At 36.7% G+C, this 23,504-nt stretch overlaps 3 protein-coding genes across 4 annotated transcripts in view; all 3 read left to right on the top strand.

Annotated features, from left to right (window-relative positions):
- The window catches only part of LOC103965057 (chalcone synthase-like), a 25,527-nt gene continuing 2,023 nt past the window's right edge, over window positions 1-23,504 (top strand). For both annotated transcript variants that reach the window (XM_048579550.1, XM_009378073.3), the window contains exons 1-4: window positions 1-276; window positions 1,163-2,274; window positions 12,610-12,614; window positions 22,807-23,379. In XM_048579550.1, coding sequence (XP_048435507.1) covers window positions 99-276; window positions 1,163-2,154 — 1,170 coding nt within the window. In that variant the 5' untranslated portion in view covers window positions 1-98 and the 3' untranslated portion in view covers window positions 2,155-2,274; window positions 12,610-12,614; window positions 22,807-23,379. The remainder of the gene's footprint in view (window positions 277-1,162; window positions 2,275-12,609; window positions 12,615-22,806; window positions 23,380-23,504) is intronic.
- LOC103965058 lies at window positions 6,953-14,915 on the top strand. The gene is made up of 11 exons (XM_009378074.3): window positions 6,953-7,539; window positions 8,127-8,437; window positions 9,191-9,268; window positions 9,450-9,552; window positions 10,077-10,165; window positions 10,559-10,670; window positions 12,287-12,340; window positions 12,422-12,470; window positions 13,531-13,631; window positions 14,196-14,311; window positions 14,406-14,915. The coding sequence occupies exons 1-11, from the start codon at window positions 7,174-7,176 to the stop codon at window positions 14,749-14,751; spliced, it is 1,725 nt and encodes a 574-aa protein (XP_009376349.2). The 5' UTR covers window positions 6,953-7,173; the 3' UTR covers window positions 14,752-14,915.
- Window positions 16,334-21,960, top strand: LOC103965059 (dihydroxy-acid dehydratase, chloroplastic). The gene is given in 15 exon segments (XM_009378075.3): window positions 16,334-16,971; window positions 17,225-17,296; window positions 17,877-17,924; window positions 18,934-19,088; window positions 19,189-19,383; window positions 19,457-19,568; window positions 19,699-19,768; window positions 19,867-19,925; window positions 20,065-20,188; window positions 20,286-20,356; window positions 20,602-20,632; window positions 20,635-20,702; window positions 20,940-21,020; window positions 21,381-21,539; window positions 21,625-21,960. Coding segments are annotated over 15 exon segments (1,875 nt in total). The 5' UTR covers window positions 16,334-16,392; the 3' UTR covers window positions 21,676-21,960.

Genomic DNA, 23,504 nt, shown 5'->3' on the forward strand with positions numbered 1-23,504 from the left:
ATATTGTCACAACCTCTCCTCTAACAACACCACCTATAGTTCTAGCTTTAGCTCTCTGTCGTATTTGATCTTTCTCGACGATCGGACATATAAAAAAAATGGTGACCGTCGAGGAAGTTCGCAAGGCTCAGAGGGCTGAGGGTCCGGCTACAATCTTAGCTATTGGGACTGCAACTCCTCCCAATTGTGTAGACCAGGCCACATACCCCGACTACTACTTTCGTATCACCAACAGCCAGCACAAGACTGAGCTCAAAGAAAAATTCCAACGCATGTGTATGTACTACTTAACTTCCTCTCCATATTTATTCCTTCTGTGAATTAATATATTTTGTTTAGTTTGCTATTTGTCCTTTTTTTTCGCTGATCGAGTGCTAAATTGCTACAAAATTGTTAGAATTGAGCGAATTCTAAATTGCTACAACACTCACTTGATATTCATCGAAGTGCTTGACAACTTCATTATGCATATCTGTGGGGTATGCTGATTTACCCTTTATATTTGTGGTGAATCGGTATAAGATTGATGGACATTTCATTTTATATTGTAAATTAATTAAAATCAATTTTCTTTTCGAGTAAGGTCAACCAAAAGAAGTTTCCTTAAAAGCAAGAAATTAATTTTGATTGACCCAAATTAATATTAAAAGTATTTCGTCATCTCAAACAAATTACCCCATCTCAAATGCTTTCTGTTTTTGGGAGTGAATTCCGTGTAAAGACCAAACCACAACTATCATACAAATATCAAAACTACAACTCAGTAAATGTAAGAACCAAACTGACCTTTAAAAGCAACCAAGAAAAAGTTATACAAGACCTCAAAATAGTGCATCTTCTCTGTAGAGATTGAAGACGATGAATCCAACAATCTTCTATAGCAAACCTTCTCCTCGTTGACAAAACCTTAATGCTCAAATTAACAATAGGCCTTTGATTCAATATAGAGCGCATATTTTGCAAAACCGGATGCCTACAATATATAGCCTACTATATATACACGTTCAATCCACTTGCCAGTGGATATGACATTTTTGTTCAACTGCATTACGAGTTCACCCTTTCCCTTTCCCTCAATGTAGCTTAGATTAGTAGTATCACTTGTACTAAAAACAAATTGTGTGGTAATTAACTTTTCTTGTGACGTTTATGTAATTTTCAGGTGACAAATCTATGATCAAGAAGCGTTACATGTACTTGACTGAAGAAATTCTGAAAGAAAACCCGACTGTGTGCGAGTACATGGCTCCCTCACTCGATGCTCGGCAGGACATGGTTGTTGTTGAAGTCCCAAGGCTTGGCAAAGAAGCGGCCACCAAGGCAATTAAGGAATGGGGACAACCCAAGTCCAAAATCACCCACTTGGTCTTTTGCACCACCAGCGGTGTTGACATGCCCGGTGCCGACTACCAGCTCACCAAGCTATTGGGCCTCCGGCCCTCCGTCAAGCGCCTCATGATGTACCAACAAGGCTGTTTTGCTGGAGGCACGGTCCTCCGTTTGGCCAAGGACTTGGCCGAAAACAACAAGGGTGCACGTGTTCTTGTTGTGTGCTCTGAGATCACCGCGGTCACCTTCCGGGGGCCTAGTGACACCCACCTTGATAGTCTTGTAGGCCAAGCTTTGTTTGGCGACGGTGCAGCTGCCGTCATCATTGGTGCGGATCCATTGCCCGAAGTCGAGAAGCCCTTATTTGAGCTGGTGTCTGCGGCCCAAACCATCCTCCCCGACAGTGATGGGGCTATTGACGGGCATCTTCGTGAAGTGGGGCTTACGTTTCACCTTCTCAAGGATGTTCCCGGGCTTATTTCGAAGAACATCGAAAAGAGCCTTAATGAGGCCTTCAAGCCTATAGGCATCTCGGACTGGAACTCGCTCTTCTGGATTGCACACCCAGGTGGCCCTGCTATTCTGGACCAAGTAGAGTCTAAGTTGGCACTTAAGCCAGAGAAACTAGAAGCAACAAGGCAAGTGCTGTCTGATTACGGCAACATGTCGAGTGCGTGTGTCTTGTTTATTTTGGACGAGGTGAGGAGGAAGTCTGCTGAGAAAGGACTCAGAACAACTGGAGAAGGACTGGAGTGGGGCGTGCTCTTCGGATTTGGGCCTGGCCTCACTGTCGAGACCGTTGTGCTTCACAGTGTGGCTGCTTGAAGACATGAAAATCAGCGTTGATTTATCTATCTGCTTCTGCTTCGTATATGTATTGTTTTCACTTTTTTCTGGTTAGAATTTGGCTTTTCGGATTTTTTGTTTTTTTTTTTTTTTTGAAAAGTGTGTGGGCGTCATGGGGTTAACTTGGTGCAAGAAAGGACCCTGACTTTCATGTTGTTAACTGCAGTATTGATGAAAAAAAGGCCCTGATTGAGCTTGTAATTTTATGTTTGATCTCTCGTGTTGTATAATCTCTTAGCTGCATCTCCATTTCAAACAATGTTGTAGAGCCCTGCCCCTGATTTAGGATTCGGGAAGTCTCCATTTCAAACCAAACTTGTTGCTGCTGTATCATTTGAACTTTCATTATCAACTTGTGAGTGTGCGTAACTTTTTTATACCCCAACCCAATAAACATGTTTCTACAGCTTGTGCAATGACCTCACCACGATGTGGAGTGGGAACCACCCGAAAATTGATGATTCTTTTTTGTAACACCCAATCTTTGTCAATGAAATGTACAGTAAGACACATACATCCAAGATTCTGAGTAGACTTCCACAAGTCAATTGTGAGACTCACTTGAGAATTTGAAGATCCAAACATCTCCTTCAGTTTTTTTCTTTCCTCTGCATACAATTGAACACAATCTTTTGTAGTTGTTGTACATGACAACAATTAAAATCTTGGTTGTGCAGCATTCATAAATATTTTGAAACCTTCCTTCTCCACAAAGCTAAATGGTAATTCATCAACAATAATCATTCTAGCAAAGAGTTTTCGGCAATGCTCTTGGTCAAATTTCCAATTAGAAAGAGACTTTGCTGCTGTAAAAACAAGAGTTGTTGTTTCTTGTCCCCGCTATAAGGGTACTTCTTACACTTCTTTGTATGCCTTTCAAGTGTAGTGGTTCCATTGGTGCTAGAGCATGCAAATGTTTTCTTACAATAGGTGCATTGTGCCTCACCAGACCTACTTCCATCCGCATTTAGAAATCTTTCATAATGTGCCCAAACTTTAAGACTTGGATTCATACTCTTTTGTGTTTAGATGGTACCTGAGGTTTAATTGTAACATTTTGAGGCTCTACAAGAGTAGCTGTCAGAGGCTCTCTTGGAGTAGTTGTCGGATTATGTTCTGCCATATATAACAATCAAATAGACCTGAATAATTAACACATGAAACAAAATATTAACATATGACAACAAAAATAGCTGATAGGAAGTAACATAAACATATAAGACAGAAAGATGTCAAAATTTTAATTAAGTTTGTATAAGGGAAGTGTTATTGGCACTCCAAAAATCTCATTCTACACTTCTCATAAGTGTATTTTTCTTTCTAAATATAGAAACTTTGGAGTGTAGAATGAGAATTTTTTAGTGTCAATAACAATTCCCTTGTATAATCATACATAAGGAACTAAGTAATTGAGATTTTATCAAATATGCATGGATGATTACCTAGAATTTTTTTTTTAATTCTTTCTTCACTTTCAGCGATATGATTCGAAAGAGCAAACTTTTAATGTATATTATACTATATTATGTAATATATATGTATATTATATATATGATTAAACCAATAGGTCCACTGATCAAGGAGAAAAGGCTTACTGTTTTGTTTAGGCAGAATGAAAGAGGTAGACTGAGTTGTTAAGCAATTGCTTCTAGACACAAAGAATTTAGGGTTTGGAGACTAACAATTTAATATATAGCTTTAGCATTTAGAGACTGCAAGTATGGGCTGACTAATCAAAACCTCTTATTCCTTTTTTTTGGATTATGGATTTAAGGGGTAATTTATTAAAAAAATATATATATTAGAAAGGATGTGGGTTTTTGGATTTGGCCCACTTGAGTGTAATATGAGTATTAATTGATATGGGTCACAGTCGGGTTTGGTTAATCATGTTGGGTTGGGTTGGGGATGGACGGACAAATAATCAATTCAACTCAACTCAATCAATAAACGGGTTGAAATTAGGTTAGTTTCGGACGGGTTATAACTAAAAAAAACCCACTTATTTAGGTTTAAAGTCAAGTTGGACATGGGAGGGTTCAGATTAGCCCAACCCAAGTTGCACCAGTACTTGCAATACACATTTTAAGTTGTAATGACTATTAACTGTCACCTAATAGAAATTTAGTCAGAGGAAAGCTGAAATGCCTCTGTGAGTCTTCCCGGCCTCCAAGAGAGGTAGATAACCATGACTTTTTATTAAAAAAAAAAAATTGAAATTTAGTCATAATTGATTTGATGAAATAGTATGCTTATGTGAGATTTGGAACTAAGTCGTTTGCTAGCATGACATTTTAGCTAATTAAAATTTAGTCCTAATTGGTTTGATGAAACTTTATGCCTATATGAGATCGGAAGTAATAAATTGTATGCTAGCATAAGATTTTAGTTAACTGCAACTTAGTCCTAATTGATTTGATGAATTTCTTTCGAAAACTTATCTTTTCTATGTTGGAATTTTTTTTATTGATATGTTGGAATAGGCTTAACTCCATTAAACCAAATCAAATTGCTAAATGTTGGTTAATTTTGTATGTTGTTCGTGTGAAACCGAATCAAAGTGAACAATGTCCACCCCTATGAATCAAATATCAACCGCTACCTAAATCAAATAATGGGCTACTCATAATCATTTGGTATTAAACTCGCCATTAATAATGCAATCAGATCTAGAGGATCATGTCTATTAGTGCATATTTGATTCGGTTACACATCGTTATTACACTTTCGACCCTTAAAAGACAAGTTTCAACATAAATCGTTGGGTCCATCGAACGGTCCTTAAAGGAACCAGGCAAAATACATCCTTCATCGTTGGGTTGATGACGACTAGGGTGTTTTTGGAAGGATCAAATCAGAAACAACGTTTTCAATATTCGTTCCAAAATTTCAGAATCAGATTAGATCACAATTTTAAGTTCATATTTTTTTGGCATATTCCGAAATTTCAGAAGTAATCTTGGAATTTTTGGAATATAATTTGGAAATTCATATATTTTATATTTTTTTTAACATTCTCTAACTTTTTCCTACGTACAATTTATTGTTATTTCTTAATATCTGGTATATGTTTTTGCTAAAAAAAAAAAAAAAAACTTTATGATTATGTATAAAAATTTATATAATGGTAGACGTAGACTAGGATGCTTATCCTTTTTAATATGTAAATGTACGTTTAATATAAAAACAATGGACAAAATGTATCCAAAACTAATAATAAAGTTTAAAAATAGATACGAAAAATATAATTGGAGTAATTAACTATAAAGTCAGAATATTTCTATAGTTTGTTATCGGAATAATTTCGGAAAAATTCAAATATATTTTGATGGGATATTCTGAATTTTTGGAATCTCTAAATAAGTTTGAATATTAACTAGAAAATTTCCAATTATTCCAGCCATGAAATTATACTATTGTCCAGTTATTTTGGGTTTGGTTCTATGTTGTTGCTTGTAAATTTTGAGTACATTGATATTTGATAGCCAATTCGTCATCAACGAAATTCAAACATAAGACTTCTTGCTTTCACGTGAAGAGGAATACCATCTTTTAAGATTTGTGTAAAAGCTAGCTTATGCTCGTTAGATGGTCTTTTGGACTATTTTATTCAAATCTATTAGTAAATACTAAATATAGTGGTGGTGGGGAAGCAATTGGCATATGAACACTGGAACCTTACGTGTGAGCTTTAATCAGTCATTCCTAAATTAAAGGCAAGCAGTTTACATCAAGGGAACAACAGAAACGATCTCTACGAGTTATTCCCTTCATTGGAACTCATTTGGTGTTGACAAAACAGTTGAGCAGATACCAGCACTTGCCGCGCCTGCCATAAAACTTCCTTCGTCCTCAATCATAACTCACACTCCCTTAAGCTTAGACATGGTTGTCTTGTTCCTCAAGAGAGTCTGTCGCTATCACCTTCTTCCCTGGCATTCTGAGAAGATATCTTCTCCATGCAATAATTCAATCATCTTCTTTAATTCAACAGGAGGCACTGGCATGCCGGCTGGTTGTGGTGGAGACTGGAGAGCGGTCATGTAAAAACGGAGGACGAGGATTGCCGCCCGTACCGTATGCTCGAAAAAGTGACTCCATTCTTTGAGTCCATTGCCATTGAATGAGCATCCTTTTTGGATTCTTTTTGTGAGGATCATTGAGATTCTTAAATCGTGTCTGTTCATCGTGCGATCAGTTTTTGTTAGATACTATTTACATTTAATTTTAAATAAAAGTATTTAAAATGATTTCTGATCGCACAATGTATGATGAACGGACACAATTTGAAAATCTTGAAGATCTTCACAAAGAGGATCCTCATGGATTGCCATTGTCCTTGAAACTTCTATTCTTTTTAATATGAGCAACCATTAGAGTTTGGTACGCACTTATCAAATGCGAATAAAAGAACTCGTAATTTACAACTGTATTTTGATTTGAGAGAAGCCAATTGACTTAAATTTGACAGAACAATAACTATTAATCTTCTTAACTAATTATTTAACGAGCGCTGCTTCGCTGCTGAAGTTTCAGCAATAATTCCTGCTTACATCCAATTCCAAATGAATACGTGTCTAAATTTTTAATTATTTTAATCAAAAATTTGAACACATGTTCATCCAGAATTTGATGTAAGCATGAGTTCTTACTGAAACATTCAGCAGCCAAGTATTTTCCTTATTTAACTCGGTAATGCTGTCACTCTTGCTCAAATAAATCAATTTCCCCAACTTTTGCTATTATTTACAAGAGGGACGGGACGAGGGTGTCCTGAGAATCAAGGAAGCCGTTGGATTCATCTAACGGCCGTTAAAGGACCCAGGAAAAATACATCGTTCATCATCAGTTTCTGTCCGTCCCCTTCGACTTGAGGAGAAAAGCTGATTCGCTTCAGTTGGCGCTCCCCAGCCCCCGGGATTCCCAATCGATTGTTGCTTCTGCACTTCTGATCGCAAAACCCTAATTCCTAATCCCTAATCCCTAATCCAAATCAGAATGGGAAGCAAAAGCAAAAGCAAGAGAAGGAAGCAATTGGAGGACTCAACCGACGATGACTCATATTCATCGCCTTCCTCAAGCTCCGAGGAATCCGAGCGCTCTTCGAAAAGGCACCGTCGCAGAAAAGACGACGGTGGTTCGAGAAGAGAGAAGGAACGGAGAGAGAAACGGAGAAGCAAGCGAGAGACGAAGAGAAGGAAATCAAAGAAGAAGAAGAGGGCTTATGGGGTTGATGACGGCGATGAGTCCGGTTCTGGGAGGAGTGCTGACGATTCAGAGCCAGGCCGGAGTCGGCTCGATCCGCAACCCGTTTTACGAGAATTGTTCATCGAATTTCCCAATGTTGGGAATGATTTGAAACAGGTACATTTACACCACCAAGTAATTTTGTTCAGAATCAGAATTGATGGATTAGGATTCATGTATCAAATGAAACTCTCAAGATTTGATTAATTAGAGTCAACCCCAATCTTTTCCCGCCATGAAACTGATGATAATTTCATTTACTTTTTGTTGTTGTTTGGCTATGGGATTAAGTTTGAATATTAACTAGAAAATTTCCAATCTTTTCCAGCCATGACATTCTGCTGATTGTCGGTTATTTTCGATTCGGTTCTTTGGTGTTGCTTGTTAACTGATTTTTCGGTTTTGTGTAAAAACATGCTTATGTTTGTTAGATGGTCGTTTGGACAATTTTATTCAAATCTGTTAGTAAATAACTAAATATAGTGTACAATGATTATTCTCGTAAACAGTGGTACAGTGGGCAAGCACTTGGCATATGAACACTACTTCTATTTAGTTGTTTCGTACTAACTGATTCATTATATGGTTGTTTATGTTCTACTTTATAGTCGACTTTGCAATGTGAGCACTAATAAGGTTCTTTATTTTTTTCCACCTCTTGTTTGTAGTGATGAAATTTTACTGATTACATTTATTTGATATAGCTTTTAGAAATGATTGATTGTGGGCAAGCAGTTGACATCAAGGGAATATCTGAAAGATCTTTGATTAAGCATCTGAAGAAGTTGTTCCGTTCATTAGAACTCAAAGAAAATAATGGGGTCTTTTTGTTGCCTTCAAATGTTCGTCCCACGTTGGAGGTTGTTGGGCTTATGATTCAAAAGTCTTTAGAACCTAAAACTGGACAGAATGAGGTGCATCCAGAACAACCAGATGAGGAATACAAACAAGTGGTTGATGAAAATAAAACGACGGTACGATGCATGGATGATGTTGATACTGGCCCTAAAAGAAGGTAGTAACTCTGTTTGCACTTTTTATAGGTCTGTCATTGCTTGTTTTTTTTATTTAAAAAAATCACAAGTGCGAGGTAATGTTTTAGTCCAGTTAACTAGAAGTAGAATCAACCAACTTGTATTAGTTTTTAAATTTTCATAGCCTATTTTTGTGCACTGCTTTATCAATGTGTTCCATAGAAAGAAAACCCATTGTGGTAATTTGTTTCCCTTTGCTAATAGCACTTTATTTGATTGAGGTAGTCAATAATGAAGGGTAAGAATCTATATGCCTAATTTCATGTTATTGGGACGAAGGCGAGGATGATAATGGTGACAACAATGATGAAGAGTGCAGAACTTGAGCTGTAAGCCAAGTTGAACTTCAGAAGGCAAAACTCTCTTTTATAAACATGTGTATATCTAAATGTCAGAATTATCAAAAGGCTAAACAGTCCAGGATAATCACTAAATTGGGTGTAAGAAACTTTGCTTAGGATGTGGGCTACTATGATATGCTAGAGGATCTCTTTTCTTATTGGGAATATGTAATTTTTCGTAAGAAACAGCCTCATAATTTGGGTTCTTCTTGAAAGTACTATAGTTGGTAAAAGTTTTTAATGTAACCATACTTCTATCTTTAGTTTTACGTATTGCATCAGGTACTGATGGGCATGATATATGTTGATCGAATATCTAATGACACTTATGTAGTGCTTAAGAAAGAACCTTGATTTGTTATTTTTTGGTTGATTGCTTGCATTACATTTTAGGACAATTGGCCCTGCAATGCCATCAGCTGAGTTACTTGCAGCAGCAGCCAAATTGACGGAGGCACAGGCTGAGCTCAGGTATTTTATTTGACAGACTATTCAGCTGGCAAATTATTTTGAAACAACTTTGCAATTACTCTAGTCGTGTTTATTGTGAATTACAGTTATAATTTGGGTTACCTGTTGACGTGGTGGTGGATTATAGTATTTTCTTATTGTGACTGCTTGAAATGTTGTGGTTTTTATTACATATGTACAGACAAGCTGAGTTGGAAGAAGATTCTGAATATTTTATAGGACCCCCACCACCTGCCGTGGTTGCTGAAACTGAATCAGCTAATGAAGCTGAGCGGTTTGAAGAGGTATGGTTGTCTTACCTTGCTGACACTTTAACAAAATTAATAAGGAGATTGTATATAGCCTTAGGTTGAGTGAGAGTTCATGTTAAATCATTACATTCATCTCCGCGTAGCCTTCAGTATTGCCCTTCATTTTTTCATGTGCTTTTACACACAAGTGTACATGTATAGGCACATGAAATGAAACTGACAGATGTATATTATGCATGGGAAGAGTTTTAATCTTTAAACAAGTAGTTAAAGAGTCGTTGCGAGGGTTACGAAATGAACTCGAGTGAATATGCACCATAACCATATTTCAAAAGGAAATCTCAGAATTTTCCCTTAGATTCTAGATTACATTGTGCTTTAAGGTTTTGGACGAGAATTTGTATTTAAAATCATGTCTCAAAGGGTGTTTGCTGTAAAATCAGTCCATGTGAGTCTTTGGACTTTTAGAAGCATTTATTTGTAGTCTTTATAATGTATCTTTTTCCTTTTCTGTTCTTATATTATCTGAACTCATCAACTAACATGTAACCAATCAGGTCACAAGGATCATGGATGCTGAGGATGATAGTCTATATGATATTTTAGGAGCAAACAACAATATGTCTGCTGAGAATATTAAGAAAAGGTATAACAGCTCATATTTGTCTCCGATGTTGTTGATGTAATAACAATTCGATGTGCTTGGTGAACCCTATTTTTTATTTGAACTGATCTCTGTTCTTAAAAATATATCTGTAACTGAATCTACATTTGGTATTTGATATGCTCTCAGTATTATCCAGCTTCTTATAATGAAAATGTGGAAATAGCTTGAATAAACTTTTTAACAAGTGTATTTAAAAAAATTTGTCATCGTTTATGAAGGCTGGTCATATAGGGTTCTTCACATCTTTATAGCATTATGCTTGTTGTATTAATCTTACCTGTTTTACATGGTTGTGAACTTCTGAGCTTATGCAATTTGTTATGTTGCCTTTGGTTCTTGTTTATTAATAAACTAATTCATCCTGACCTTCAGGTACTGGAAGATGTCTCTTTTGGTGCATCCTGATAAATGCTCACATCCTCAAGCTCACCAAGCATTTGTTAAGTTGAATAAAGCTTTTAAGGAACTACAAGATCCAGATAAGGTGAGTTTTTCTAACTGACATTATAGGGACGAGGTATATCTATGTTTTGGATGATCACTGTGACTGATTAGTTCATTGGTTTGAATCTATAAGTTTTGTTTCAGTTCCTTTTCTTAATTTCTGTATTTCTTCTGTATGGTAGAATGTCAAGAAAGGTGTGGCCTGGATTCAGGCGGATAAAGTTTCTCTTCTTCAATTCACTTTTTCCCTTTTAGAACATATTTCTGCAAATTAGACTAAAAAAAGTACATTTACCTATTAAAAGACAAACAGAAGGATTCAAAGGGACAGATCGATGCTGGCTTTGCTAATATATTTTGAACTCAGACAATATTGGCCTCACTCAAGATACTGCTCAATCAGACAAAAGAAAAAAGAAAACTTGAATAATTCTCAATCCAATTAGTTGTCCCTGTATTAGTTAGCTTTTTTCTCCCATTGAATAATAATAAATATCTAAAACATTTGTACCCTAAACAATCAATCCAGTTGCACACTTGTCACCTTTTGAGGTTACATTCTTACTATCATTCCTTTAACTAGATACTAAAGAAACTTTTTCTGGGGCATGTATTAAAAAGAGACTCTACTATGTTTGAAACAATTTAGAGGTATTACAGGTTTTCAACAATGCCAAGGTGGAAGATAACTCTGGAAGATTTTATCACTTAACCAGTTAAATTATCAGGAGGAGTGCAACAATAGTTATTAGATTATTGCTTATGATCTCTTCATACATGATGGTACAATAATATTAGTTTTTAAGCCTCCACAAACATATTGAAGTTACCTGGAAGATGAATATAGAGGCCTATTAGACTAGGCTATTTTAAGTGGTTTATATGGCTCTATATTTGTTAAATGTTGAGTACAAGTCTTTCTTTGCTCAAATTGCCCATTTTTAGGGTCGGCAGCCTGATGAGTCTCTCCAACAATTTGGAATGCAGAAATATTCTGCACAATTACATTGTTCTAGGAAGATGAAAAATTATCCAACCCTTAAGTGTTGCTGTCAATACTGGTTTAGCCATGATGTTGAAAGTAAATTATCATTTAGGAAATGCATTGTATTTGATTTGTGGAATGAGGAGGTAGGCTCCATTGTCTTTTCTTATAATGACGGTGAAAACTCCCTTCCAGGCATACATGTAAATATTTGTATTATTCTTCCATTTTATTCATCATTCATTATGAGGTTTTATTCTAAACATTTTCTTCAGCCAGAAATCAATTTGAATGAAATGTTGAAAATGATTTGGTCAAAAAACGTTGTATATGATATGATATTGCAAGCAAGGCCTATTAGTTAGTATCTCGGTGAATAATTAGCTTATTTTCTATCATTCCTCTAAATCAGAGAGGTGTTTATACAAGTAGAAATCACATTAAGGGAAAAAAGGACTTGATCCACCTAATTATACAACTTACTCCTCTCACATAATCAAAACCTAATTACTGGTTTTAAATTATATGATCAATGCCTGATTGAGTTAAATGATCCTATTCTAGGAAGTTTGATGTGTGGTATGATTGATTTATATTTGGCACTCTTTTAAACTTTTTTAATGTTGGCTTTTGGTGGTTTTTTTTTGTCCCACATTGTCTGTTTGTTGTAGCGTAAAGTGCTGGATGACAAGATTAAACTCAAGGAGGAACATGAAAAATTTAAGGTATGAATCTTCGCGAGAGTATTGGATCTAGCTATAATCTGAAAAAGCACCTCTAACTTTGTATCTTTTGCTTCCCTCTAGGTTGAGTTGAAAGCTATGCGCGAGGCAGCACAATGGAGAAGGTTACAAGGTTAGCTAGTGTTTTTTTTTTCCTCTGATATGGAGGTTTTCATCTGTATTTGTCGTCCAAATTCTCTTTTCATGAGCTTCCTTCCTCATTTCCACCCTCCCTTAGTGGGTTACTGCATAATACAAAAGGAGGATTGAAGTAATTGTTATGTTTTTCATGTTGGTAAAAGATAAATGTTATGTTTTTCATGTTGGAAAAAGATTTGTTACAGGGAAGCTTAGCTGAACAAGTAAATGAACTGTAGGCTAGATTCAGAGCACCGTCTGATGTGTTCTTATCTTCTTATTCAAGAAAACCCAGTTGCCTATTTTAGTGAAAATTTCTTTTGATTTCCTGCTTGTGTGTGAAGCATGGGTTGACCTGGAGTGATTCCATGGCACCTCCAGTGTGATGCCAAAGGCTGGTGCGGTTCTGGATTTTTCTTAATCTATTGGTGTGACTTCAGTGACCTTTGGTGCGATACCCAAGGCCGGAGCAAGCCTGGGCTTCTCTTCTTCTCTCCAGCTATTGTCCTCAATCACTCCATCTGATTTCGTGCGAGCCAGTAGAGTTATATAGGATAGAAATAGCCTTTTTGTGGAATTTGGACAAATTTAAGACTAGGAAACAAAATTTCCAGAGAGTTTTCTCCCAGGAAAACATCCTCCCAAAACATAATTATGTCCCCATTTCCAACAAGTTGATAACACCCAATAATGAAGCTTTACCTTGGGATATGCATCTTTCCATGGACTTCTACTTGAGTGTCTCAAGACTCCCTATGATTATTTTACATATTTATATATTTGGAGTGTAATAATTCATTCTACATGCCATATGTTTATCGTGGATATGCTAATACACAGAATTTACATGTCTAATTTATGGGTTAACCTTTCTTAAGTTCTATTGAAAGTTCTATTTTTTAGAAGTAAATTTTGATACTTCCTTTAATCTGGACTTTGGAGTACAAAAATATTACTGATACCGACATTTGTATCCTTTCATGAATCTTCTTCCCGTTCTTGGTTAAAACACTTGTTAAATTACACTTTGATCTAATTGAAGAAAGTTTTGGCAGGAATATCCATGGAGGGTGATGATGAACTCCTAGCAGACATGGATGTTAAAGTAGCACCGAAAAGAGATGAATGGATGACAACGCTGCCACCTGAAAAAAAGGTAAGTGCTTGTTCATTTTTGTTATCCTGTTGTATCAATTCCCTTTTCTATTGCAAAAGTTTCCGGAATTGAGTTCTCCTTGTGGATCGTGACTATGATATTTCCTGTATTCTCTCTTCTCTACATCAAAGCATATTCTAAACACTTAGCAATGATGAAAATACAGGGAAAAATTGTAGTCGCACTTTTCGTATGATTTATAATTTTAGTAAATTACAATAAAAGGTGAACTCCCTTATTTGGTTGGTTGCATGCGCCTTCCAACGCAAATCTGATACATAGGCATGTGTTAGATGATATTATTGGGACAATTTGGACATGGTCCAAGCACAACATGACATGAGATGGGTCATTTTGCAAATTGTTGGTAGCAAGGAGAGCATATAAAAAATGTACTGTATTGTATATGATAATACCCAAAGCGCTCGTTTTAAAATTACCCACCGTAGTTAAACACTTTCGCAGATCTTATTATCTGTGGTCGAAACCTAGAACTGCACCCGTGTTGTACTTGTTACAAAGCTATTAATGCCTATCCTTTTTTTTCATTTCTTTTTTTGTCAGCATGGTGTTGTGAGCATGCAATCAACAAGATTCAACAAGAGCACAAAAGAAGGACGTGGCGATACTAGTTCATGGACTGATACCCCTTCAGACAGAGCCCAAAAAGCTAAGATGGGGTATGAACGCATGATTTGATTGCTTTGCACTTGCATAAAATAAATATTACATGTATATAAACATTTCGTTTACACGATTATGTTACCATTGCAGTTACTTAGAAGCTTATAATCAGGCTGCAGCGCTTGCTTCGAATGAGGATGAAAAGAAAAGGCAGAGTTCAGATGCAGATTTGGTGGACAAATACAACAAAGCAAAACGATCAAAATCATTGGTAGAAAAGCACAAAGAGGAGACTGCAAGCCGTTCGAAAAGAAAATCCAAGCAACAGTCACAACAGGCAGAGGAAGAATGGGTGGGGAAACATCCGTGGAAACCTTGGGATCGCGAGAAGGATTTGGCAGGTGGGAGGCAAAATGTAAAGTTGGATTCAGAAAACATGACTCAGGTTTTATCGTCTCGGTTTTCATCTGGCTCGTACGAGAGGAACTTCCTTTAGACATGAATGGATTAGTTGTATTGTTGTATAATCAAGCAACGCATTGATGATGGGATAACAAATATGCACTCAGATAGTATCTAGTCGTGTGCGTTGCTTTACATTTTACATTAAGTGAAGTTGGAGGGTCGCGAGAATTGGTTACCCAAGTTCTTGGCCGAATACTTTTGACTTGTCCAAACATACCAATTCTCCTCCCACTTCTCTCGATTGTTGGAGGCATTTGCCAAGTGCTTGTTGCATTTTCTGGCTCGAGGATATCTTGTTAATAGTAATGGCCAAAATCTGCTTCAAGTGGCTGCATAAAACATATTCAGAAGAAAGGAGGACTATATAAGCAACAAGGGCATCCAGAGCAAGGGACACTCGAGTCATTCAACTAACAGACTTCAAACTTTAAAGCCCTCTGCCTTTACTTGTTTCAGCTCTTTACCTTACTTGAAGCTCACCTGCAACAAGAACCCTAGAACTTTTAGGATCCTTTCCTTTAGCCTCTAAGACATTTAGAATTTGCTCTGCTATCATCACTCTCGTAGTATCGATTTACCAGCTTTTTAACAGCTTTTAGTTCAACCCGATGGTCTTAGATCCAACCCGGACCAGAGTTTTGTTCGTTGTTCTAGCTTTATTTACGTATTTACATTATTTCTTACTTATCGTCTTTACAGTCAATGATATTTTGAAACTGACGGCTAATATGATTTTACATTAAATGAAGTTGGAGTACATTAGGTGAAGTTGTAGGATTGACAAGCTGACAGCGAAGGCTTCCTACCACGTAATTGTAATATCTAAAGTTAAATTTTTTTTTAGTATTATGGTCTAGTGGTAATTTTCTTCATTTGTTAGTGAGAAGTCTTATATTCGATTCTCATCAAAGACAAATTTGAACCATATTATTGTTAGCCTCATTACGAGACTAAGCATATCCCTCTCCCTTAATGTAGATAATATCGTTTGTCCTAAAAAAAAAAATTTGAATGATTAAACAATTTTTTATTCGAATAATTTTTATTTTATTTTTATAGAATGACCTTCAAATAAAAATTGAGATATTAAACGGTCCAAATTATAAAATTTCTACGATTAGATGTATTATTTGCTGACGGAGGATTGAGCTTATCCTAAAACAATGCAAGCATTCTCCAAAATTTAATTGAAACTTTGAAAGTGAATACTCCCACTCCCACGGCCGCCCCACCCACTCTGAATGGGATAGCAATAAAATAAAATTGTAAAAAACCTGCCACGTCTCTACTCTCTACTACCCGACGCCACGCACGTGATACATAGAACGCACGTGCCAGAGTTAGGCTAGTATTAGCTTTCCTCTCGTCCATTATTGCATTACTAAATGGGGCATTTTTGCCTCAGTATAATTTAGTGTGATGTATTCTTATCATACTATTTATTTTGGTTAAATAAATTTAAAATTTAAAATTTGCATAATAAATAAGGATAAATTTTAAAATTCAAACTCATCTAATAATTATAAATAAAATGATTACCATTCACCAAAAAAAAAAAAAAAAGAATACTTCCTTAAAACCCTTTTCTGAAAACTCCTGGTACCAATCCCCTTCCAAAACCCAAACGCCCAGACCTACCTCCACACTCCACACTCCACACTCCACAGCCGTGATGCAAGCCAATCTCCTCACTCCACCTCCACGCCCCGCCGCCACCGCCACCTCCACCGCCTTCAAGTCCCTACCCCCATCACCTCATGGGCCCCGCCACCACCGGCCCCCATTCTCCGTCAGAGCCTCCATTTCCGAGGCCGCCCAATCGCCGCCCTCCATCACCATCGACTCACCCCCGGCCCCGGCCCCGAAGCAGCACCAAAAGCTCAACAAGTACAGCTCTCGCATCACGGAGCCCAAGTCCCAGGGTGGGTCCCAGGCCATTCTCCACGGCGTGGGGCTCTCCGAGGAGGATTTGAGCAAGCCCCAGATCGGCATATCGTCGGTCTGGTACGAAGGGAATACCTGCAATATGCACTTGCTGGGCCTCTCGGAGGCTGTGAAAGAAGGGGTCCGAGAGGCCGGCATGGTGGGGTTCCGGTTCAACACGGTCGGGGTCAGCGATGCAATCTCCATGGGCACCAGAGGAATGTGCTACAGCTTGCAGTCTCGAGACTTGATTGCCGACAGCATTGAGACTGTTATGGGCGCTCAGTGGTACGACGGCAACATCTCCATTCCTGGTTGTGACAAAAATGTGAGTTTTTTTTTTTTTTTTCAAATTTACTAAATTTCTTATTGTTATTGTGGATGGAAATGTGGGTTCTGTGCTTAGTAGTCTCAGAGCATTTGTAAAGCTATGTTTTCGATTTCAATTAGCAAGGATTGTCTTTTTGGACACTAGAGATGCTGTATCTTAAGAGTAGGCACCCGTAAACGTCCCATGATTCTTTCAAGTACTGTCAGTTTTATTTTCTGAAAAGATCATCTTCTGCTCACACTTCTTGCAGATGCCAGGTACAATTATGGCAATGGGAAGGCTCAACCGACCAAGTATTATGATTTATGGTGGAACTATTAAGGTTTGAGTTCTCTATTTGATTGATTTACTGAAAGTGCGAGTTATGTATTAATTCTTGTTTCGTGTATGATTAGCATTCCATTTTTCGTATATTATTTGATTTGAGATCAAGTTCTCAATGATTTTTCTGTATCTTTATTTAGGATTGATCTTGCATGAGATAACAGGTTTATGAGGGAAAGCTGTATCATTCACTTGAGCATGTTTTTCCTCCATAGTCAACGTTTTTTGCATATAAATAGGATTTTCTTCTTTTCTCGATATCATAAGGTGTATATAAATTAAGCTTGTGTTCTGGATTAAATTTCTGAATCTATGTACTTTCTGGATCTGTACTTTGTGTGTGTTGCTACGAAATAATTTCTCTTATTATTGGAGTCCTGTGGCACTAACCTACAATAACTGGGAATATATTATAACTTCTTTACCATACTACTATCTGATGATTGATGTTGTGTGATTCTGCATCATAGTTGCTCTCAAATTAATCTGCTTGTTGTTATATTCTTTTCAATAGAAAAATATGCGGGCTATCAGTCATAATATTTGTTTTATTTATCTTTCTTTTGTCTTTCTTGCAGCCAGGGCACTTCCAAGGCAATACCTACGATATAATATCTGCATTTCAGGTATGCCCTCTAATTTGAGGTTTGAATACTAATGTCAGAGCTGCCTACTTTTGGTTCTGCGTATAAAGATCTGTCCTGTTAACTTTTTTTTTTTGTATTTTGTAAATATGGTCTTGTTTTCTCTTTGATTTTGTTTCTTTGGTATAAGAAATGGTGTGTGTTTTGGCCCTTTCCATTTCCTCTGTGAAGCCGTCAGTGAATGTGACAATGTTGAAGAAAATTTCTCGTTTATTCCATTAGATGCTTGAAGGGCCCACATTCTGTGTCTTCCACAGTATTTTAACATGTAGAAGTTGATTTCTTTGGTTTTAGCATTTCATTTTGGTAAGCTTGTTTCCAAGACCAGTAATGTAGTGCAACATGCAAGTTCAGTTAATTGTCTAAATCACCAAAAATGTCTAGATTCTAAGTTTTGTTTGCATTTGGTACAAATGGCTGTTCTTTCAATGTTCTCATTAATAATATTGCTAGTATCCATGTTAAGATTCATGAAGGGTTATTGGAGAGGGATGGTCACACAAAATATGGTAGGGCAAGCCTTCTGTGTTGGGAATTTTTTTTGGTTATCCGAATAAATAAACTCCATCCCTGAATGGGGGGCTGTGGAGAGCTTTCAGGGCGGTTTTTTGTTCAACTGCATGTTTAGCATGTCTTTGTTTCCATGAATAGAACAGGATGATCTGGCAACTGCTTGCTGATGTGCGTAAAGTAAACTTCCTTACGCCATTACTGTAGAATATGTACTTGTTTGAATGAAGAGTACTTTCTACCTCTTTACCCTGAATGTAGAAATTTTGAACTTATTCTTGCTGTTGTGATTTTAGGTTCAAAGTCATGGCGTAGAATGACAACCCAAACTTCATTTTTTTTGTCGATAATTGCTTATGTAAATGCTGTTTGCCTTTAACATAAAAAGCTGCTTCAGAACATAAATTGCTATGTTCTCAATGTGGCAATGTCAAAAATTATTCGTAATAGATTTTTTTAATACTTTTGACTGATATCGTAGTGTTATGGAGAATATGTAAGTGGATCCATAAGTGATGAGCAACGAAAGAATGTTGTCCTTAACTCTTGCCCTGGGGCTGGAGCTTGTGGTGGGATGTATACTGCTAATACCATGGCTTCTGCCATTGAAGCTATGGGAATGTCTATTCCTTACAGGTAGAGATGCCTTTGGAACAAAATTTAATTTAATATAATTTCTGTAAGCAATCAAATTTTTATTTTTGCCTTTGTTGTTTTTCCCTGCCTTCTCTAAAAGCTCTTCTACGCCTGCTGAAGATCCATTGAAACTGGATGAGTGCCGATTGGCTGGGAAATACCTCTTGGAATTACTGAAAATGGATTTGAAACCTCGAGATATTATTACTCCAAAGTCACTACATAATGCAATGGTTATTGTTATGGCACTAGGGGGGTCGACCAATGCTGTTCTGCACTTGATTGCTATTGCAAGGTGAGAAGCCAGATTCTCCAGGATACTAAAAATTGTCTTGCATGAAAATATCAACTGACAAGACTCTTGGCAGGTCTGTTGGTTTGGAATTAAATCTGGATGATTTCCAGAAGGTTAGCGATAAGGTTCCATTTCTTGCAGACCTTAAGCCTAGTGGCAAGTATGTCATGGAGGATGTACACAAGGTATCCTTTCTTGCACTCAATGTAACAATTGGTGGCATATTTTATGTGTATATGCCATTTGTTTTATTAGTTATAGCTACATTTGGTACTTATTTCTCTTGACGAGCAAGGTAATGGTTTTCTTTAATAGATTGGAGGAACACCAGCGGTCATTCGGTACCTTTTGGAGAATGGGTTGTTACACGGGGATTGTATGACTGGTATGCATTTTCAGAATCTTCATATTGTTTGCATCTTTGGAATTAATAGTTTAAGTTGTAATGCTTATAACATTAACATAAGGACATCTATTCTGTAGTCACCGGAAGGACAGTGGCTGAGAATGCAGAAAGTTTCCTTCCTTTGGCTAATGGACAGGTAAGATAGCTCTCTTCTCATAAATTAACTGTGTTTTCTGTTGAATCGTAGTGTTTGAATGAAGACCAACATTTAACATGGTTGCCTCATGCTTTCCTTTTATATTCTTAAATTTTACCTTTTCTTCTCACTCATTCAGGATATAATAAGGCCCTTGGGAAACCCTATCAAGAAAACAGGCCATCTGCAAGTATTATATGGAAATCTTGCACCAGAGGGTTCTGTAGCAAAAATTACAGGAAAAGAGGGGCTATATTTCTCTGGTGCTGTTTTCTGTTATTTGTTTAGTAATTTGTTTTTCTTTTCTTTTTTAATTTAAAATACCCTTAACTGCTGAGTTCTTTATTAAAAATACTCCAGGTCCTGCACTTGTCTTTGAAGGTGAGGAGTCAATGATTGCAGCTATCTCAGAGGATCCTATGAGTTTTAAGGTTGATTATTGTTTCATTATTGCAGTTGTCTATGGAAATAATTTGTTCACAACCTTCCAATAGAAAATTCTGGTCTTTGATAAAACAAAAATTCAACATTTCAGTAGTGCTTGACAATCTTAGTGAGGTTTTTTGTTGAATTCTAGGCATATTACTTTCTGCATCTTTGTGTTCTACTAATTATATTGAATTTGAATATCGAAAAGTAATATCTAAGTTCTTGTATTGTATTTATTGTCCTTCAGGGTAAAGTAGTTGTTATTAGAGGAGAGGGGCCAAGGGAGGACCAGGCATGCCGGAAATGTTAACACCAACCAGTGCAATAATGGGTGCAGGACTGGGAAAGGTACAGCTGTTCAAAATCTATTTTCGGGCTTGTACTTGCTTTAGTTATCCAACCGTAATGATTTTGCTTCACACTATTTGTTAGTAGTGTTTTAAATAAAGCTAATGATTATGTTTTATAAGCAATTAATCCCAGCATGACCCCTTCAAGTTCAAGCTACATTGCACTGCATTAGTTGGTATGTAGCTATTGTTTCGTAGTAGATGTTTAATTGGATATTGCTTTTTGGTCTTGCAGGAGGTTGCTTTATTGACAGATGGTAGGTTTTCAGGTGGTTCGCATGGATTTGTTGTTGGCCACATATGTCCTGAAGCACAGGTGTTTTTAACTTTCCATTATTGTCATTTGATTTTAGCTTTTACATCTTGATAGGTTGCGTCTCCTACTTAACCAATTATCTGTGTGTGTATTCCTTTGATTGCATTTTTCCGTGAGCTTCATGTTAGTGAATCTACATGAAAACTTTGGGTACTTTGATTGTTACTTAATGTCAAATAGTTCTTGAAAATAAAAAATTAGTCATCTGTTCCACCAAGAAAATGAAAAACTAATGTGCTACAGCAATCAAGATTATTTGCAACAAGCAGAAAATTTGTTATATCTTAGACACAAGAAAGGAAAAGGAAAAAAAGAAAAGAACAGAGAGTGCTCATGGAATGCGTTGTGAATTATTTTCAGGAAGGTGGTCCTATTGGATTAATTGAGAATGGGGACATCATCAATGTTGATATTGCAAACAAGAGATTAGATGTCCAGTTAACCGATCAAGAGATGGACAGGCGAAAGAAGAACTATATTCCACCGCCATACAAGGTTAACCGTGGAATTTTGTACAAGGTATGTGAGAATCTTGTTCTGCAACCATCCTTCCCGTTTTATGATTGTTATATTAATAGAAATATATCATCTTCTTTATGTGCAGTACATCAAGAACGTGCAGCCGGCTTCAAAGGGTTGCGTGACTGATGAGTAACGATGAAGAATATCCGTAGACGGGGAATAGAGTGTGGTAGCAAGCTCAAATTGGCAAACCCCCTTAGGATGTGTGCAATTGGGTGTAGCTTATGGCGGCTCTTGTAGGATATTATGTCCAGTTGGCTTTGTACCGCTTCTATCGTATGTCGTATGTTTGTGCGTACCAATTTTGCTGGTTCTAGGTTTTTCAAGTTATCCTCTAGTTTTTCAGTTTTTATTTCTGTCTGTCTGTCTGCTATCTCCAACAGAATTTTATTGGTTAGTAATCAACTTTTAATCTCTATTCGTACCTTTTACACATCTTGTTTAATTTTGGGCGTATGTTCTGTTTGATTTATTTGATTAGATGACCATAAATAGAGGTGTGTGAGTAGCCAGGTAATCATTTCATACAAGTTCATTGGTATATTCTTTTAATAACAAAATAATAATTAACCTTTTAGAAAAAATATTAAATACAAAATAAAATAGTCAATTAGCACGCGCGTAAGTGATAACAGTAAGGGTGCTTTGTGAGAGAAATTGAAGAGACAAAGAGAGATGAGTTTGACCAAAATTTCATCTAGAGAGTATCGAATGGAAAGTTTCATCTAGAGAGTATCAAAGGGAGAGTGGTGAAGTGGAAAATTAAGAGACTGTTGGTATTCTATTAAAAAAAATCGTCACTTCTCAAAACATTTTTTAAGAACATCTCTTGAAAATAATTTTCTTTTAAACTCAAAAATTTATTTGGTATAAGATTTGAAATTGTTTTTGGATCTTAAATTTAAAATGGACAAAAAGATCCAAAAAGAAGGCGGGAGAGGAAGAAAGAGGAGAGAGGAGGAAGTAAAAAAAGAGAGGATCAGAGAAGGAGAAGAGAGAAGATCGGATGATATAAAGAGGAGGAGAAAGAAAGAAAAGAAAAAGAGAAATAACGAAGAGAGTGGATAAGAGAGAGGAGGAGAGGAAAAAAAGAAAAAAGAGAGAAGGAGAAGAGAGAGAAGAAAAAAGGGTGACAGATTCGGAATGAGAGGCAGGGAAGATAGAGAACAAATAAAGGAGTGAACTTTAAGTTTAAAAACTTTAAAAATTCACTTTTGTTTTTAAAGAATAAACTTTTTTTTTTTTTTTTTAAGTTAGTCTTAAGTTACCAAACAAGTTTCTAAGGTGTAAAACTTGAAAAGCGTTTGCCAGTTTAAAAAGTTGGATTCAAGAGTTCCAAACATGTCCTAATGTTTTTTTATTTTTTTTGTTTTAAAGGCAAAAGTGAATCAAAATGATAAATAAAAAAAAAACTAATTTGTCCCCATATATTTTAGTATATAGTTTAGTCCGACACTGCACCAAGTAATTCATTATTCCCATCATGTTCAATCCAAGCTAAGCCAATGCAACTTGATCTAATCCGAAATTGTCCGTCCTAACAAACGGGGCTAAAAGATTGAGTGCATTCTAATATTTGGGCCTCCGCATCTCAAAAGGCCCGCCGGGTCGACCCACAGTTTACGAGAGAACCTTAAAACCGACCCGATCCATTTTCCCTGGACAGGGGAAAGGGGGCTGATGGTTCGGTTCATCTCCCAACAGAGACCGAGATTCAATCAACAGAGAGAGAGAGAGATTGGCCACGACTGCATGAGTCCATCTTCCTCTTTTCCTTCTTCTCTTCAAAATCTGGGCTTCTCTTTCGGATTTGAATCCACGACAACGAAAACTTCAGGTTTTTTTCCTTAATTTTTATTTTATTTTGTTTTAATTTAATTTTTGTTTTCAGCTCCTGAATTTTAAGTTCTTTCTGCCTGATTCGTTTCTACTTTTCCCATTAATTCACGTCGTGGCTGGTTT

The sequence above is a fragment of a genome, unplaced genomic scaffold (assembly GCF_019419815.1).
Source record: "Pyrus x bretschneideri cultivar Hongxiangsu unplaced genomic scaffold, Pyrus_bretschneideri_v1 Contig14, whole genome shotgun sequence".
Classification (NCBI taxonomy): domain Eukaryota; kingdom Viridiplantae; phylum Streptophyta; class Magnoliopsida; order Rosales; family Rosaceae; genus Pyrus; species Pyrus x bretschneideri.